Consider the following 18,451-nt stretch of genomic DNA (forward strand, 5'->3'; position numbering starts at 1 on the left):
ACCACCCCATCCAGGGTGGATCCATGCCTGAAAACTCATCAAGACCATTCCCCAGATCCAGAAGGCTGCTCCAATGAACCCCCCAAGTTTCCTTCCCAGCAGGAAGAGCCATCAGTGGAAAGAGGCAGGGTCAGATCCCAGCTCTCAGCCCTGTCGCCTTGGTGGAGGCCCTTAACCTCTCTGAGCCTCAGTTTCCTATCTGTGAAATGGGAATAAGAATACCTACCTCCTAGGCAACAGTAGGGATTAAGAGAGAAGGTCTGTCCCACGCATAACACAGAGCAGACACGTTCCATGCAAGTAAGCTACTGTTTGCGTTCTTATGTATCTTTCACCTGTTTCCACCCCAGCCCTGAGATGTGGGCCCTGTCTGAGGATGGTAGTGGCATGGCCAGGGTTCCTGGGAGATCCCACTTTCAGCTTCCGGCCCCCCCCAGGTTTACACCTGAGGCCAGTCAAGCACCCTGGTGGGGTAGAAAGGACTCGAGGTTTAGAGTCGGGAGGCATCAGATGAGTCATTTCTCGTCTCTGAGCCTCATCCATAAACATCCCTCAGGACCTGTGTGATGATGAGGTCAGAGCGTGTAGGTGATACCAGGCCTGTGTGTGGGATGGAGAGAAGCTCCACAGAAGCCTGCAGGTCAGGAGGACCCTTAGCTACCCAGAAGGAGGCAGAGGGGGAGCATTAGATGGACTCAGTATGCCACCAAAGCCCATGTCCCTTGCCCAACCCAGCGAAAGCAAGACACTCGTGTTTATAGACACCTGGCCGCAGGCCATTTAACCACATAGTCCCTTTGGCCTGGCTCCTCTCAGACCCACCTGCTCAAAGGATCAGCCCAGGTGTCAGAGATCATGAGAATGAGGGAGCCATTGCTGTTCCCCTAAGCCCAGAACAGGGGGACCCCCAGGCTTGGGCAGGCAGGCCAGCCTACGCTGACCGTTTGTTGTCATCCCCTGCCCTCCCTGCAGGTCGTTGGAGCTCTTGTTTGCCAGTGGCCAGAACAACAAGCTTCTGTACGGTGACCCCCCCAAGTCCCCACGTGCCACCCGCAAGTTCTCCTCGCCACCACCCCTGTCCATCACCAAGACATCATCGCCTAGCCGCCGGCGGAAGCTCTCTCTGAACATCCCCATCATCACAGGCGGCAAGGCCCTGGACCTGGCTGCCCTCAGCTGCAATTCCAATGGCTATACCAGCATGTACTCAGCCATGTCGCCCTTCAGCAAGGCCACGCTGGACACCAGCAAGCTCTATGTGTCCAGCAGCTTCTCCAACAAGATTCCAGATGAGAGTGATATGACTACAGAGAAGCCCGAAGACCCCTCGGCTCTCAGCAAGCAGAGTGAGTGGATGTGTGGGCTAAGCTGCCCCTTTGGCTCATGGGCCCACTGAGGCCAGCCCAGCCTAGCCAAGCTCCTGCAGGGCAGGAGGGGAAGGCTTGGGCATCCTGGCCAGATCTTGGTGGCAGTGCAGAGTCTGGACAGTGTGGAGAGGCAGCCATAAGCAGGAGCTCAGGCTGCAGAGTGAGACAGACAGAGGTTCCCAGCTCATTGGATTACTATGACTCCTGTCATCAGGCGTCCTGCTGCCCTGATGACAGCTTCATCCTGCATCCCTGTGTTTGTCCGTCTCTGCAGAGGATGTCTCCTAGGCCAGGCCCCAGTCAGGGCCCAGGAGAGAAGAGGTCATCAGACCTAGCTCCTGCCCCCCAGGATTCACGGTGTGGCTGAGGAGCAGGACCAGACACAGAAACTTGGACGCCTGATACCTGTTGTGTTAGAGGGACACTCGAGGGGCACAGAGGATGGGGTGGGGACACCACTGAAAGAGTCAGAGAAGGCTTCCTGGAAGACTTGTTACATCTAGGTCTTTACCAGGAGGAAGTGAGAGCATTTCGATAAAGGGAAGAGAATGGGCAAGAATGAGGAGTAAGGAAAAGCATTGTGTGTTCAGGGAACAGCTTAAGCTCAGCATACCTGGAATATTGGTGTGTGGGCAGTGGCTAGAGACGACATCAGGGCAGACTGGGACCTCCCTACTCTCAGAGTCCTCCTGACTGTTCTAGAAGGGCATTTGTTTGAATGATTGGTCTGGTTCTGTTTTAGATCCGGTCACCCCATATCATGGGTGCCGCCAACCTTGTCTTGGTTAGCATGCATGTGCTTGTGTGCACGCATGCGTATGCGGACACACACACACACACACACACACACACACAACCCTGGGCTGGTCAGAAGCCCCAGGCTTTGAAGAAGAAGGCCTTTGAAAAGATTTTGAAGATGGTCAGGATTTCTCTCCTCTGAGATGAGAAGAGGGAAGTCAGGGAGCACCCCCCAACAGAGGGCATAGCCGAGCAGAGGTAAAGCCCCCAGGAGCCTCCATCACCAAGTGCCATTTACTGTGGCATGTACAGTAATTGTGTAGCCTGTGCAGCTGAAAGTTGGTAACCAAGGTAACAGCTTACCAGAGAGCCCTAATGCCATCCTGCAGGAACAGAGGATAGGACCCTCGAGGGGCAGCATCAGGGCGCAGAATTCCATCTGACAGAAACCTGCAGTGAATCCAGGCCTGTCACACCATAAAATGCAATGCAAGACAGTCCTAAGAAGTCGTCACATGCCAGGGTTCTTGACCAGTGATCCAGGGGCCCCTGAGCCTGTCTAATTGTGTACCACATTGTGTGTGTGTGTGTGTGTGTGTGTGGACATTCTTTTCTAAAGAGAAGACCTAGAGCTTTCCTTAAGTTTTCAGAAAGGTCAAGTGTAACTCCACTCCCTTTCTAGTTGGGGAAACTGAGGACCAAAGAGGTCGCATCTTTTACCAAGATTTCAGCCAGAGCTGAAGTTTTAATATAATTCCTCAGCTTTCCCCAAAGTGTGTAAACCATGAATCTCTCAAGATTGGGGAGACTCTGTGATATACTGCCCAAACCTGGACACTTTGGGTAGTGACCAGGCGCAGGGGACAACAGGTATGAAGCCGGACTTTCCTAGGTAGCCATGGCGGATAGTTACCCTCACTAAGCTGCTTCACGCACACACACACACAAAAGCGAGGGGTGTGGTAGTATCCTGCTACTCACAGTGTGGTCCATGGACCAGCCACATGGGCATCACCTGAGAGCATGTTAGAAATGCAGCATCTCAGGCCCCACCCTAAACCTCTGAATCAGAACCTGCACTCTAACCGGATCCCCAGGTGTGTCAGGTAAGGTCTGAGAAGCCTGGTGGAGCAGAAGCCATCTTGGAGATTCCCACTGCCCATTAGCACATGAACCATCCCATAGAGCCCGTGCAAATAAAGCTGTTCACTTTTCTTCAACAGCTGTATCCCACATTTACGCTGTTTTGCTTCAGTAAATTATAAACCTGAATTTAAAAATCAATGTCTATTTGAGAAATGTAAAATTATATCCTTCTTTTCTCTCAGGCTCAGAAGTCTCCGTGAGGGAAGAGTCAGATAATGATCAAACCCAGAGTGATGACGGTGATACTGAGACATCACCAACCAAATCTCCAACAACGCCAAAATCTGTCAAAAGCAAAAGTTCCTCAGGTACAATTCACCAATCCGAAACTACAGCTAGATTCCCGGAGGCTGTGTGAGACCCAGGCTGGGAGAGGCAGCAGGCCAAGCTGAGTGAAGGGGAGTGGGTGTCACCCCTCTGTTTTATGAGGGACTCGTAAGTGCAGGAAGCATTCTGATGCTTCATAACCCCGAGGGGAACTGTGGGTGCTGAGACAACTGCCTGGGCCACTCCTGCTCTTCAACTCAGCAGAGTCGCTCCCCTGACTCCAGACAAGACTGCATAACCCACCCAGCAGAGGCGGGCAGGAAGGCCCAGCATTAGGGTTCATTCATGGCAGATCCAGAAGGTGTTTCCTGAGTTCCTGCTACATGGCAGGCTCTGTCCTGATGCCTTGTATAGTGGCCAGGGTATTCCCATTTTTCAAATAAGGGAAAAAGCTCCGAGAGGTTGTGACAAGCTCACCCGAGTCTCAGACTCATGATCCTGAAGGATTTTCGAAGAGCCATCTAGGTCTCTGGTTCCCATAAAGTATCTCCCCACACACAAGAGACACTTTGAGACACCCAAAGGTGAGGCAAGAGCTCAGGGGGGCCCCGCCTCCCAGGACGGCTCTCCCGCACCTCGCACTGCCTTCTCGAGCCCCTGCACCCACATGCAAGGGGTGGCCTGAATCCTGAGCCCGCCAACTCTCCAGGCCTTCTGGAGAGACCCAGTCAGTGACAGGGTCCTCTCTCCGTAGAGAGAAAGCGCCTGACGCACCGCAGGCGTGCCACAGCTTCTCAGTCACGGAAGCCACACTTCGGAAATAAGCTTTGAGATTTGAAAATAAGGCATTTGTTCTTCACAGCATAAGTACTATTACTTTGAGTATTAGCATGGATTACTGTCCAGAGACTTATAAGATGAAGCTAAAGGTTTCCAGAGTCAGATTCTACTACTTCTAAAAAGTTGTTATTTTTAATAGCATTGCTATCCATGGCATACACATAGCTTTTCACACAATACTAAGTACTTTCATCCATGTTATCTCCTTTAATCTTTACATCCGTCTTTTGAAGTAGGTATCAATATCCTTATTACCCAGAGATTACTGACCCTCAGAGAAGTGAAATAACTTATCCAAAGCTACCCAGCCAGTAAGTGGCGGGAGCGGGGGGCACTCGAGTGCGGTGCTCTCTCAGCCCCACCATGCCAGTGAGCCCGTCATATGAATTATCGATGCCAGACATCGGACAGATTGCGTGTTCGTTCCAAATAGACAAAAGGGTGAGAAAAGTCATGGTGCTGTCCTCAAGCAGACCGCGCCCAGCTGGGCCTACGAGGAAAAGGGGTTGGGAACAGCAGAGAGGTGGCAGGGGTGGCTGGAGACTTTCTTCAGAAGCAGGAGGATAGTGGGACCTTCTGCCTCTCGGCGGAGGAAGGCAGAGGGAGGCAGAGTTTTCCCTCCCCCTGAGACAGCCCTGGAGGTGGCATGGCATGGGCTTGCCCCTTCCCGGGGACTTTACAGGGGGACAGACCCCACTCCCTACCCCACCCCACCCCCGGACAAGCCCTGGGTGCAGTGAAGACAGCCTGCCCATCTGGAGGCTGTTGTAGCCTCAGGACCCCCGGTTTTCTAACAGCCATGGGCTGGACTGGGAAAGGCTGAGGGTTGGTTCCGTCCTCTCCACAGAGTTCCCGCTCTTTTCCTACAATAATGGAGTCGTCATGACCTCCTGTCGCGAGCTAGACAATAACCGCAGCGCCCTGTCAGCAGCCTCTGCCTTTGCCATAGCAACCGCGGGTGCCAATGAGGGCACCCCACACAAGGAGAAGTACCGGAGGATGTCCTTAGCCAGCGCAGGTGCGTGGGGGTCTGCGCTCACGGCCCTCCCGGAGGTCAGCCCAGCTGTGAGGCCGGCAACAACAGCCCTGATCCCAGGACCCTGTCCACCTCACGGTGGTTGGCGCTTGCTGCTCCAGGCCTTGGCCAAAGCTGGCCCTCCTGCCCGGAGTCTCTTCCTCCCACCCCTCCCCCTCTGCTACTGGGAAAACTACTCCTAATAGAGCCCCCTGCCTGTGGAAGCCTTGGGCACCAGCTTTCCCTCCCACCTCCAAGGCATTGGTCCTGCCGCAGAGGCTGGAGTAGGGGCCACAGGGAGTTCTCACCTGTGCGGAGGACCAGTGTGGCCCTATCTGGAGAGACTGCCAGAATCTTCCAGCAACCCCTGAAGATGCAGAGGTCCCATAGAGGTGGATGTGTGTGGACTGTGTGCACTGAGAAGTCGTGGCATCCAGTCTTACTGGTCAGAACCTGGCTGGCTATCACATATTTTATTGTCCCCTGCCCATAGCCCTCCCGCTCCGCAGCCATGAGAGCAGCCCCAGCTCACCCAGATCTGGGTTTGAATCCAGACCAGAGCCAAGCTCTGCTTCTTGTCCTCATATACCATGTCTCCCCTCTGCCACGTGTGCCACCAGGGTTTCCCCCCGACCAGAGGAACGGAGACAAGGAATTTGTGATCCGCAGAGCGGCCACCAATCGCGTCCTGAACGTGCTCCGCCACTGGGTCTCCAAGCACTCTCAGGTGAGTTCGAGCCCCCAGGCGGGCTGCTGGGGACCTGCAGGCCTGACTCCAGGAACCACCTGCCCTGGAGAGCAGCTGCTGGCAGAATGAGGGGGAGGGGTGTCAGAGAAGCAAAGAGAGGGAGGGAACCCAGGCGTGTCAGGCCACTTTCTCAGAAGGGCCTGCTCAGATCCTCTAGGAGGAATCAAGGACATTCAGGGGACAGGGGGCCTCTGTCTCCCCTCTCTGTCCGCAGCAGCGGTACAGGGTAGGTCTGTACCTCCCAGGGTCCTGGCCTAGAGGTGCAGTCAGCCAAGGGGTGGTCCTTGCTCTTGCCCAGTGCCTTCTACCTAAGGGTCTCTAGGCTCCACTGGTGCCTGCCACACCACCAGTGACAAGGAGAGTTAGGCAGGGCAGCCTGCCATGGGCCAAATGGAAACTGCGGCCTCCTCCTCTGACCTGGGCCGAGATCACTGCAAGGCAGCTTGAACACAGTCCCCAGAGCCACCGTCACATCTTCCCTGCAGGACTTCGAGACCAACGATGAGCTCAAATGCAAGGTCATCAGCTTCCTGGAGGAGGTCATGCATGACCCGGAGCTCCTGACCCAGGAGCGGAAGGCTGCAGCCAACATCATCAGGTACAGGCAGCCCCGCCCCCTGGCCTGAGGACTCGCATATAGGGCTGGCCAGAGGCAGGGAGATAGTGAGGACCCTTCCCAGGCAGAAGGACAGCCTCAGGCAGCTGTGCTTGAGAGGAGCCCAGAGCCCTGAGCTGTCTGGGGCTGTGTACCCCGCTTCTGTAGCCAGGCTCTGGAGCTGGTAGTCCATTTGTCCTTCCTCCCCTCTCCCTGGCCCTCTTCAGAGGTTGATCTCCATTAGGTAAGAGCTGTGTGTGTGTGCCTGCTTCTCCAGCCATGTCCACAGCTGCTGGCACCTATCTAGTCCATGCTGTTCTATGTGGGAGCCACTAGTGACATATGGCAGTTAAATCTTAATTAATTAAAGTTAAATAAAATTTAAACTTCAGTTCCTCAGTCATGCTAGCCACGTATCGCTTGTGGCCATGCCTTGGGTAGCATGAATGAGAAGCATCCCCATCAGCATAGAGAGTTCTGTTGGGCAGCGCTGGCTAGCCCCTGCTTACAGGTGCCCAGGGAATATCTGTTTAATTGAACTAAGTTAAATTGTCTGTCCCCAAACCTGTACTTTTTCCTCCTGCCCAGGATGCCTCTCCTGGTGGAGGTCAGGAGTCAGGAAGTCGCACGTCTGAGCTGGCTCAGCCGGTGACTTGCTGTGAGACATTGAGCAAGTCCCTTCTCTCAGCTTCATTTTTCTCCTCTGTAAAATGGGTGAACAATACCCACTGCAAGGGCTGCAGTGAGGCTGGTTGAGATCATACTGTTGCTTCTGCAGGTTGCTCAGTGGGTGTCGAGCACAGGACCACTGTCCGCCCACTGTTCTCATCCGGCTGATTCAATTGGCCCCTCACAGCCCTGCCCAGGTGCGAGGGCTCAGGGTCAGGCCTCACCTCCTTCCTTCTTCCCTGGCTCCAGCTGCCCTCTCCACTCCACAGTCATTGTCTCTGATCCAGACTTTCAGCCACTTCCTGCCTAGGACTGAAGTCTCCAGCCTTGCTCCTACCAGACCATCCACTTTGCATTCCCGAGGCCTCATCATTGCCCCAGGCTCAAAGCCATAAAATCTGTTCCAGGACTCCCTCATTTTCAGTACCCACACCCACCCACCCACACACACGCACACACACACGCACACACAGTCAGCCCCCAGGTCCTCAAGTCTCCCTCATCATCCTCCCTGGGAGGCCCCTCAGAGTGTGCTGAGCCCCTGAGCCTCTTGGTCGAAGCCCCCCTCAGTTAGGGAGCTTGTTCTGGATGCTCCCTTGGGTGCGGGGGGAAGAGTAGGCCGTGGAGTTGGGCCGCCCTGGGTTGAATGGTAGACCCACCGTGCTCTGGCTGCAGGCCCTCAGGTGAGACATTCTCTGAGCAACTGTTTCCTTGGCTGTAAATACACTCAAAGCACTTTGGCCTGACTCTGAGGTCCACCATCATTCCCTACCACTGCCCGGGGCCCACTCCACTCCACTGCCTCCTTCCTTACTTTCTCTCAACACAGTCCCACATCCGGGCCTTTGGCCACCATGCTGCTGCCTTCCCCTCCCCTCTGTCCCTTGAATCTGGAAGGCTTCTCAGCACCTCCTACCTGCTCTAGTGCGCCCCTCTTCCCCTCATTCATCCTATCATTCTACATGCACATAGCACCAGCCTCCTGCCCAGCCCTGTGCTGGGTGCCAGAGCTATGGGGACAAATCAGACCTCACTCTGCCCTCAAGGGTTTCCAGCCTGGGTCTAGCAGGGGCAGGTGCATACACAACTGTTCCAACATGGAGGAACTTGGGCTGAGACCACAGGAGGTGAGGGAGGTGAGGGAGCCCCAAGTGGGCCACTCACCCAGCAAGAGAGTCAGGGAGCTGAATCCTGAGAACGGACCATCAGGAAGAAGTCACTGAGAAAGAAAGGGGGACGAGGGCTCCTGACAAAGGGAATGCAGAGCAGAGACAGGGGGCAGGAGCCTGCCGAGAGCGGGGGGCTTGCAGAGTGTTCAGGCCAGTAGGGTTCGGGGTGCTGCCCTAGAGGTGAGGTTGGATACAGACTGCATGGGGCTCCTCATGCTTTCTTGTCCCCTAGGACTCTGACCCAGGAGGACCCAGGTGACAACCAGATCACGCTGGAGGAGATCACGCAGATGGTGAGCTGGGCCTGCCTTTTGCTTGCCTGCCAAGCCTGCCTTTGCTGGCCTTTCGCCAGCCTCTGGGGACCCTGCTTTTGTGACCCCCTAACAAAGCACGGTCACCCCCTAGAGTTGCCGTAACAAAGTCCCACAGATTGGGTAACTTAAAACGACAGACGTTTATACTCTCACAGCTCTGGAGGCCAGCAGTCTGAAATGGAGGTGTTGGTGGGGCCCGCTCCTCTGAAGTCTCTGGGGGAGGAGCTTTCTGGGTCTCTTCCAGCTTCCTGGCATAGCCCCTCGCATTCCATGGCTTGTGGGAGCCAATCTCCAATCTCTGCCTCCATTGTCACATGGCCATCTTCTCCCTGTGTGTCTCTGCGTCATGTTCCATCTGTCCCTGTGTCCAAACGGCTCCTTATCAGGACAGCAGCCATGCTGGATTAGGGCCCACACTAATGACCTCATCTTATTCTGAGTACATCTACAAAGACCGTATTTCCAAACAAGGTTGGGGCTGGGCCGGTGGCACAGTGGTTAAGTTTGCACGTTCCACTTCAGCGGCCCGGGGTTCGCCGGTTCAGATCCTGGGTGCAGACATGGCACCACTTGTCAAGCCACACTGAGGTAGGTATCCCACATATAAAGCAGAGGAAGATGGGCAGAGATGTTAGCTCAGGGCCAGTCTTCCTCAGCAAAAAGAGGAGGATTGGCAACAGAAGTTAGCTCAGGGCTAATCTTCCTCAAAAATAATAATAATAAGGTCACATTCATAGGTACCAGGGTTTAGGATTTCAACCTACCTTTCTCTGAGGGCTGGGGAGAAATCAACCCATAACACCACCACCTCCCTTTCATCATCCTCTGCCTCACATCACCCCCTAAGCCCTCTGTTCCTTCTCTGCTCACACTGTCTCTGGAAGGAGGAGGGTAAGAAGTCAGGACTGTGGTTGGTGGGTGCCCCTGTGTGCTGGCACTGTGCTAGAACATTAAAGACTCAAGGCACTCTTATCAACATTGCTGCAAGTTTATATCCTTATCCCCATCTTCCAGATGAGGCAACTGAGGCAGGGGGAGGTGAAGCAACCCACCCAAGGTCATGGTAGGCGGCAAAGCTGGTGCTCATGCTCAGAACTCATCTTGCACGTGGCACTGCCTCATCCTGAGGAGTCAGAATGCAGCTTGCCACCTGCCTATAAATGCGGGATCCCAGGGGAGAGTTGTGCTTGCCACAAAGGAAGATGAGCTAATGGTGGCGCTCCACACGGTGGAAGGGAATGATGGTCTCATGTGCTTCCAGGGCTTGGGCCCACTTTGTTTTCCAGGTCAGCAATATGCACCCCATAGCTCTGGGCCCCTGCTATCATGGTGGCCAAGGGAGTTTAAGGCAGACTGACTTTGACCTCCCTGTAGGTGGAGATTGCACAGCCCCAAGCTGGCTCACTCCCCAAACTGGCTGAGTGACCTCCAGTCTGTTCAAAGTAACCAGTATGAGACCTGGGTTCTGGGCCCGTTGCTCCCCTCCATCAGCCCCTGTGACTTCCGCAGCTGACTCTGCTGGCCCCAGGGTTGTCTGAGGCCAGCCAAGGAGCAGCTAGCACCCTTCCCACGTCCTGCACTGAGAGCAGCACTGCAGGTCTGATGCCCCCTGGAATCCACATGTGCCCCTCGGGCAGGGAAGCTGATTGTACCCAGACACCGCTTCTTGCAGACTGACCCTCTGAGGCAGAAGTCTGGGTGACCCCTGAGAGGGAAGTTTTCGGCCTGCACTCTGCTCCTGTTTCCACCAGGGGCCACCTGGAATGTTTAGCCTTCATGAGCGTGAGGGCCCCTTGTTCCTTCGTGAACAGCCTGAGGCTCTTCTAGAACAAAGTGCCGCTGAGTTGCCTGCTGACCTGACGTGTTCCCAGAGCCCAGAGAGCCTGTATGGGGCACCTCCAGTTCAGAGGAGGCCCCAGTAGCCTCACCAGAGAGGTTCTCCCTGTGAGGGCTTTCGCAAGCCCTGTGAAAGGTGCAGGGAGTGGGCAGTTCCGGCCTCTGCCTCCAGGGTCACCCTCTTCCCTACGCCACACCTAAAGGGAGCAAAGGGAGCTACCTGCTCCTCCTTGCCAAGCTCACCTTCTCCGGGCCTGGCCTCTTGGCCACTTGGTCCCTGGGCCATACCTCACTTGAGACCCGCAGGCCTCTCCCCAGTCCAAACCAGAAATTGGCCCTTGGCCCTGACAGTTCAGCCATCCTGGGCCCTCAGTGGGCTGAGCTGCCCACCTGCCTGCACCTGCTTCAGAAGCTGGGGGCTCCTTCCCCATGCGGGTCCTCACCCCTTAACACAGCATCTCAGGTGGCACCTGCTGCTCTCATCCCCATGTCCCTGCTGCCTTCCTAAGAAATTGTCGTTCCCTGATGGCATTGTGTTCCCTCAAACCCATGCTCTTGCATCTGGGCTTCTGCACAGGTCATTCCTGGCCCAGGGGTGACCCTGCCAGGGGGAAGTCGTGGACGCCCTACCACACGCACGCACACACACACACACAGAGGCTGAAGCAGGAGCTCCCACACTCTGTCCCTGCTCTGGTCCTGTGACTAGAGCTCCTGAAGCCAAGGACTGTGTTTTCTGGTCTTTCTGTCTCCAGTATCTAGCAAGGGCCCATCAGTGCAGGCCTCAGTGACCATTTGCTGAGGACGTGAAAGGGAAGGAAGGAGGGAGACACAGTCTAAGAGGGATGGCTTATTCCCTCGATATGGGGTGGACCCCCATTCCCTTGTGATCAGTGCAGCTTTCGGGCACTCAGCCCAGCTCTCAGGGACCTCTTGGCAGGGTAGCTGGCCCCTCTCCTCCCATGTGGCCCTGCCGGCCACTAGGTGAGGGGCAGGGGATTCTTGTTCCTGACTCATCCCTCAGTGGATGCAGGCTCCTCCCAAAACCAGCACAGTTGTCCCCTTCCTGAGTTTTCTCCAGCTCCTTCCAGCCCCTCCCAGATCCAACAGACTGTCCGTGAGGCCTCTGTGCCCAAGAACCCCTGGCCTCCTTGGGTCCCCCTCTTATTTAATCCCTGCCACAGGGACCTTAGTCCCCTGGCTAGTCTTTCTTGAGTCTTTCTCTTGCTCAAGGGGCTTAGGTGGTGGACAGCTTTAAAGGTGGTGTCCACAGGTGGCCCTGGGGACTAAGGACATGGTAACCCTGAGACTAAGGCCAGACAGCTGTCTTCTGGGCACAGAAGAGGAGCACTGTCCCAGGGGGTAATCAACCTGTGAGTCCATATCTGCTAATGGAGTTTAGAAGGAAATTTTATGGAACCAGTTGTGGACCGAGACAGAACCTAAAGGGAGTGACAGATCAAAATAGTCTGGAGCCAGACCGCCTGGGCTCCCTTCCCAGTCGCCCGTTCCTGGCTGAGTGACTTGCTCTAGTCACTGACCTCTGGAAGCCTCTGTTGTCTCATCCACACACTATGGGGAACAGTAGCTCCCTTGCAGGGTAAGAGATGACTAAACAAGGTGATCTTTGTGAAGCACAGAGCACAGGCCTGCACACACACAGGGCATGACAAACCGTGGCTCCTGGCTCCCCTCGTCCCATTTCTTCATCTCCCCTCATCCAAGTCTACCAGGAGGGCCTCCCCCAGTCACGCCCCATCCAAGCACCTGCCAGAATCGAGGTGGAGATTCTCTCAGAGAAGTGACCAAAGGCCAGGAGGTGTCCCTTGTGGGCCTAACTCAGGACCTTGCTCCCCTCAGGCCGAAGGCGTGAAGGCCGAGCCCTTTGAAAACCACTCAGCCCTGGAGATTGCAGAGCAGCTGACCCTGATGGACCACCTCGTCTTCAAGAAGATTCCTTATGAGTAAGTGGGTTTGGGTGCCAGATGCCTCCTCCGTCCTCTCCCTCAGGGGCGCCTTTGGTGGCATCCCTGAAGCATGTGCAGCAGACTTGCAGAGCTGCCCAGACTCTCCACAGCTGGAGACAAAGATGCATGTGTTGGAAGGAATGAGGGGGGGACATCCCTGCGCCCTTTCTCTCCTTACCTATCAGCTGCACACATGCACACGCACTTTTCCAGAAGCATCTCTAACTTGGCACTCCTATTTTGGAGGTCTAGAAAATGTATGTTCATGTATGTGCGCACATGCACATGTGAGCAAATGTGCATCCATGCATGAGTGAGTGTGTGTGTGTGTGTGTGTGCACGCACCCCTCCTCCGGGAGCAGACTTTGGGGACAGCTCTGGAGTTTGAAGAAGCCCCAAGGCCTAGTATAACCTGCTCCGGCCAGTAGTCAATCACCCCCAGGTGTTCATTGTAATTATACTGCTTAAATAATTTTGTACCATCCTTTCTTCGTCTAACGGTACACCAAAATGGTATTTGTAAACACCATTTTTAGTAAATGCACAGTGTTCCCTACCAGTGCATTAAGCTTGGGGTTGCTTTCAGTTCCTGCTTTTATGTTTAAAGCTGAGATAAATCTTATAACTACTAAATATTTCTGTGAACTTTTTACAGTTGTCCTAAAATAGTTTCCTGAAATTGGAATCACCAGATCTGAGGCTATGAATCCTTGTAGGACTTTTGATCTTTGCTTTCCAGAGAAGCAGCCCCTGGCCCTCTTGAGGCCTTTACCAACATGGCACCACCTCAGCTGGGTGGAGAGTTTTGGCAGTTTGGAAACCTGCCACATCTGGTTGTAGAAACAACAGTTTTTCTTGATATGCTCCCTCTAGGAGGAGAAGCAGAATATGTTTTCAAATACAGTGCACCTCCCCCGGCACCTCCTGCCCACGGAACTCTGCCAAGGTCACTCTCATGGTTACTGTCAAATGAGGAGCTTCTCCTGGGAGTCTTGGATGGTCTGTGGCTTCCCATGAGGTCACCATCACCAAAGCACCCTGCTGGCTTGGCTTGCAGGCTCCTTTATCCTTTACCTGGCCCTTTTTTAAGGCCTATGTCCTCCCTAGTCTACGGACCAGCTTCTGCAAAGTGACTCTAGAATGTGAGTTCTCTTGTGAGAAACAGGATCCAAAGAAGACCACCCTTTGCGGTGTGCCTTTCCGTCCCATATCTCCACTCAGCCTCACAATAACCCTGTGAGGAAAGTCGTTATTCCCATTTCAAAGATGAGCAAACCGAAGCCCTGAGACCTAAAGGGCTTGCCTGAAGCCACACAGCTGGTATGAGCAGAGCAAGACTGGAGCCCAGGCTCACTTCCTCTCTCAGGCTCTGCAGAAAGTCACTCCTCCAGAAATGACAACCACAAAAAGCAAATAAATCAAAGCAAAGACTAAGCTCATCTGCCTGGGTTTCCCGCTTCCTTCCTACAGGGAGTTCTTTGGACAAGGCTGGATGAAACTGGAAAAGAATGAGAGGACCCCTTACATCATGAAGACCACCAAGCATTTCAATGACGTGAGTATGGGATGGGCAGCCTTTCTCTCCGGGCTTCTCTTTGCAGGAGCCTCAAAAGGCTGCATGGGGAATGGGCTAGAACCTGGCTAGAACCAGACCACCTGGTCCTCTTCAGCCCCCACGCCCTAGCCGTGGGGCCTTGGGCTGGTTGCTCCATCTCAGTCTCAGTTTCTTCTCCTATTGAATGAGGCTGACCCTAGGAGGGTCCTAGGAAGGTCACAGCCGAGCCCTGGCTCTTAGTGAGCCTGTACTCAAGACTGATTGCTGAGAGGAGCCACTCCTCCGAGCAGCTTTTTGTTGAATCTGTGGCAAAGACATCTTGGAAAGAAAGGAATGAAGACCTCCTTGCTATGCTTCTTATTTTTAACCCTCATCTTAGTATTGAAAACAAGTAATATCTGGCTGGGGAATAACAGACAATTTCCCTCTAATAAGTACATTACCGAGAAGCCTCTGTACCTCCTGAAATTTTGGCTACAAGTTTCAACTCTCCTAGAAGTCATGTTCTAACCCTCTCCCTGTTTCTTGCCTTAGCTTGTGGGTAAGATGGCCTCAAAGGATAACGTTACAGAGACCAAAGGCCACACAGACCTGGATGAAACCAAGGCCGGGTTTGAGCCAAGGGCTCATGAGAGTAGTGTCCCTGGCTAGGATCTGCATGACCCAGAATCTGGTTCCTCCAGCCCCTCCTCCTGGAACCCCCACCCCCAGCTCTCATTGTCCCCTTGATATGGGACCAAGCCCTGGACCAGTGTGTGTCGAAGGAAGGGCCTGGACTGACTCTGGTTGGGCACTAAGACAGCAGTGTATCACACACCCCTGCTCCCAGAATCTCGTCTAAGGGAAACATGGGAGCAACAGAGAACTGGGTGCCAGAGTCTTCCAGAACGTGCTTCAGGTCTACAGGGAGCATTCCCTTGGCTCTTTACTCTTTAATAAAGTAATAACTGCCCCTTCACTTGGGCCCTACCTTGTGCGGAGCACTGTGCTTTATATGCATGATGATCTCACTTAAACCTCACTCCAACCCTAAAAGATGGGGACTGTTGTCACACCTTAGACGTAAAAAAAGCTGGGCTCTGAAGGGCAAATGCCAGAGGTCTCTGAACTAGTGTCTGGGAGCTGGTGGCCTTCCTCTGCTGCAGAGCGCCAGCTATGAGGAAAAAATCTCTCCAGCAACTTTCCCACATTTGCCCAAACCCAGCCCTGCAAGCAGAGAGCCGTTGCTCCCAGCCTCGTGACAGCTCTGAGGGCATTTGCACGTGACACCTTCATTCCTCTGAGTTTAATCATCAACGCAAGTAAAGAGCCTTTGATGGCTGGAAATGGGACCACATGATTCTACTTGTCCTCACCACCAGTCCAAGGCCACAGCATATCCACCACCGCAAGGGACAGGGATGCCACCCCTCCCTGCACCCACCCCCACCCATCTCCACCACCACTCCCCCCCCATAGCCGCAAACACGCCCCACCCCCCCTGGGAGGGCCCTTGGCAGCTGGGAGGAAAAAAGGAAGCCCAGGTGTTGCAGCTCAGGGAGGAGCACCGTAGTGAACACAGCAGCAGACGGAGAGCTGCACGTCTGTCCACAGAGAGTAGGTGACGGAAGCAGGCAGGCCCCAGGAAGCATGCATGAGGCCTGAGTCTCACCACACCTTACATGCAACTCCAACAACAGCGCCAGGCAGCAAAAACAAGTCCTTTTCCCGCCCTTGTTCCAGTATGTGTCCAGAACTCAAGTTAAGTCAAAGACTAGACTGTGAAGTGAGCATTTATTGAATGTGTACCACATGCCAGGCACTATGCTAAGGGTTTCATAAGCATCATCTCATTTAATCCTGTTATTTCCCTTTTATGGATAAAACAAAACTGAGGCTCAAGGAGGTTAAATTGTATTCCCAATGGTACACAGCGGGAGAGCCCGCTTCAATCCCATGCCGTCCCCCTCCAGAGAGCTGCTCTCGTCACTGCTTGGCATTAGGCCACATCTGTTCAAATCCACCCTCTTTTTCAGGTACACTGAATGTGTGCCTCCAAGATGGTGATCATCAGGCCTGCGACTGTGTTTCTTAATCTCTCCCTGGCACAGGGCTTTCTGCTGTTTCTCAGTCCTTTTGGCTTGCTTTCGTCGTCGTGCTGAGGGGTACTGGCCAGGATCTCCAGTATCGGAGCTGGATCCAGGGTGGGGCAGGCGAGGGGCCCAGGGGCCTCCAGGCCCAGCTCTCCAGGACAGTGTTGACCGGAAATGGCGATAGTGAATCTTGTTGGTTTAAAAAAGAATGCTTCTACTATTTCCTCATTTGGGATAATGTTTGTTTCTTTATCAAATTAAAGAAATTCTTATCTATTCCTTGTTTTCTAAGGGTTTCTACCATAAGTGAATTTTATCAAATTTTTTTTCTGCATCGATTAAGACGGTCATCTCGTTTTTCTCCTTTATTCTGCTGATGTCGTGAATGGCGGTTAGAGATTTTTCTTCAATATTTTCTTGCATTCTGGGGACAGATCTAATATGGTCATGGTATATTAAACAAATGAGTGTGTGATTTTCTTTTCTTGTATTGTGTGTATTTGATTTTGGAATCAAGATTATACTGACTTCATAGAATAAATTGGCAGGTCTTTTTTTCTCTATTCTCTGAAAGGTTTAACTGATCTTTTCCTTCTAAAAGCTAGTATAACTTATATGTAAAACTTTTGAGTTCAGTGTTTTCTTTGTGGAAAAAAATGTTAACTGCTACTTCCATTGAATTAAGAGTTATACTATGTGTACTGTTTTGTGTTATCATTTCTTCCTGGTTCTCGTCAGTACTTTTCCATCCTTAAGTAGTTTTACAGTCCATTCTTCCTAATGTACATCCTCTAAAACTTGTTTTTAAGAAGATCTCTTGTGCAAAAGCCCTATAGTTTTTACTCATCTGTAAAGGGAAATCTATCATATCATCTTTTATCACTTTTATTTTTTTATAACAAGAGGTCTTTTTTTTTTTACTTTTTACTTTGAAATAACTATAAATTCACAGGAAATTGCAAAGAAGTGTACAGGGAGGTCAGCACTTCTTGCTGCCCCAGCTCCTTGCACTTCTAGCTTCCTGATGTTCTGGCCCCAGCTCCCCATCCCCCTGGCTGCTCCAGAGCCAACCCACATTTGGCTTGTTTGTGTGTATGTGACTCTTTGCTGTGGGAGCAGAAGAAAGCAGTCCTTAGAGATCTCTTCTACTTTGTACGTGAGGCCAGTGATGCCTCCAGATGTGTGTCCTCTCCAAGCTCTAGTTGTCTGGCGGGAGATTCCCTCAGAGCATGGCCCTTCCTCCTTCCAGATGAACTGTAGAATCACTGTGTCAAATTCTTGAGAGAACTCCCAAGGCATGTTTTATTGGACTGCATTAAATTCATGTATTAATTTTGAAAAGTGATACTTACATTCCCATTTGGGAATTTGATCTCTTTCTTCATTATTCAAACCTTTTATAACATTTATTAACTTTTTTCATTTCAACTATGAAACATCCTACATAGTTCTCATTAATTTAAGTTCCTAGGTAACTTACAGATTCCTGTTGTTATTTTGAAGATAACATCTTTCTCATTGTACTTTCTAATTTGTATTACTAACATAGAGAACAATTTTCAGTTTTGTGTATTGAGTCTTTAGCCAGCCACCCTGTCGAGCTCTGTTAGTTGTTCTAGTGGTTTTCCAATCCAGTCTTTTGGTGTTTTCAAACAGGCACTCATACTATCTGCAAATAATGATGATATATCTTCTTTACAATACTTATTCCTCTTCCTTTTTTCTTGTCTTACTGCATGGACTTAAAGATCAGTAACTTGATTGCTTCAGAAATCATCCGCAATGAGGACATCAATGCGAGGGTGAGCGCCATCGAGAAGTGGGTGGCCGTGGCTGACATATGCCGCTGCTTACACAACTACAATGCTGTGCTGGAGATCACCTCATCCATGAACCGAAGCGCAATCTTCCGGCTGAAAAAGACGTGGCTCAAAGTCTCTAAGCAGGTGCGGACAGGAAACTGGCACCATTGCCTGCCTGGGGCTAGGCTGGGGCTGGGACCGGGAGACCAGAGGCCTGGCCACTGGGCATCCATAGATGAGCAAAGGACAAGGCTGAGGGCCAACACTCCCAAGTAAAACAAAGAACCTCTTCTCCTGCATCACCTGGGACCAGATATCAGGCTCACAGATGTGATATTGGGACCCATGGGA

General features: G+C 52.6%; 1 protein-coding gene across 4 annotated transcripts in view; it reads left to right on the forward strand.

Annotated features, from left to right (window-relative positions):
- Positions 1-18,451, forward strand: part of RASGRF1 (Ras protein specific guanine nucleotide releasing factor 1) — a 112,556-nt gene that overhangs the window by 78,510 nt on the left and 15,595 nt on the right. For all 4 annotated transcript variants that reach the window (XR_006522625.2, XM_014856406.3, XM_070497402.1 and 1 more), the window contains exons 15-23: positions 973-1,346; positions 3,434-3,559; positions 5,206-5,376; positions 5,994-6,100; positions 6,607-6,719; positions 8,787-8,847; positions 12,565-12,668; positions 14,142-14,226; positions 18,047-18,244. Coding sequence is in view for 3 of the 4 variants with exons in the window: in XM_014856406.3 (XP_014711892.1) it covers positions 973-1,346; positions 3,434-3,559; positions 5,206-5,376; positions 5,994-6,100; positions 6,607-6,719; positions 8,787-8,847; positions 12,565-12,668; positions 14,142-14,226; positions 18,047-18,244 (1,339 nt within the window). In the remaining variant the exon portion in view is untranslated. The remainder of the gene's footprint in view (positions 1-972; positions 1,347-3,433; positions 3,560-5,205; positions 5,377-5,993; positions 6,101-6,606; positions 6,720-8,786; positions 8,848-12,564; positions 12,669-14,141; positions 14,227-18,046; positions 18,245-18,451) is intronic.

Source organism: Equus asinus, chromosome 2 (assembly GCF_041296235.1).
Source record: "Equus asinus isolate D_3611 breed Donkey chromosome 2, EquAss-T2T_v2, whole genome shotgun sequence".
NCBI classification, from domain to species: Eukaryota; Metazoa; Chordata; class Mammalia; order Perissodactyla; family Equidae; genus Equus; species Equus asinus.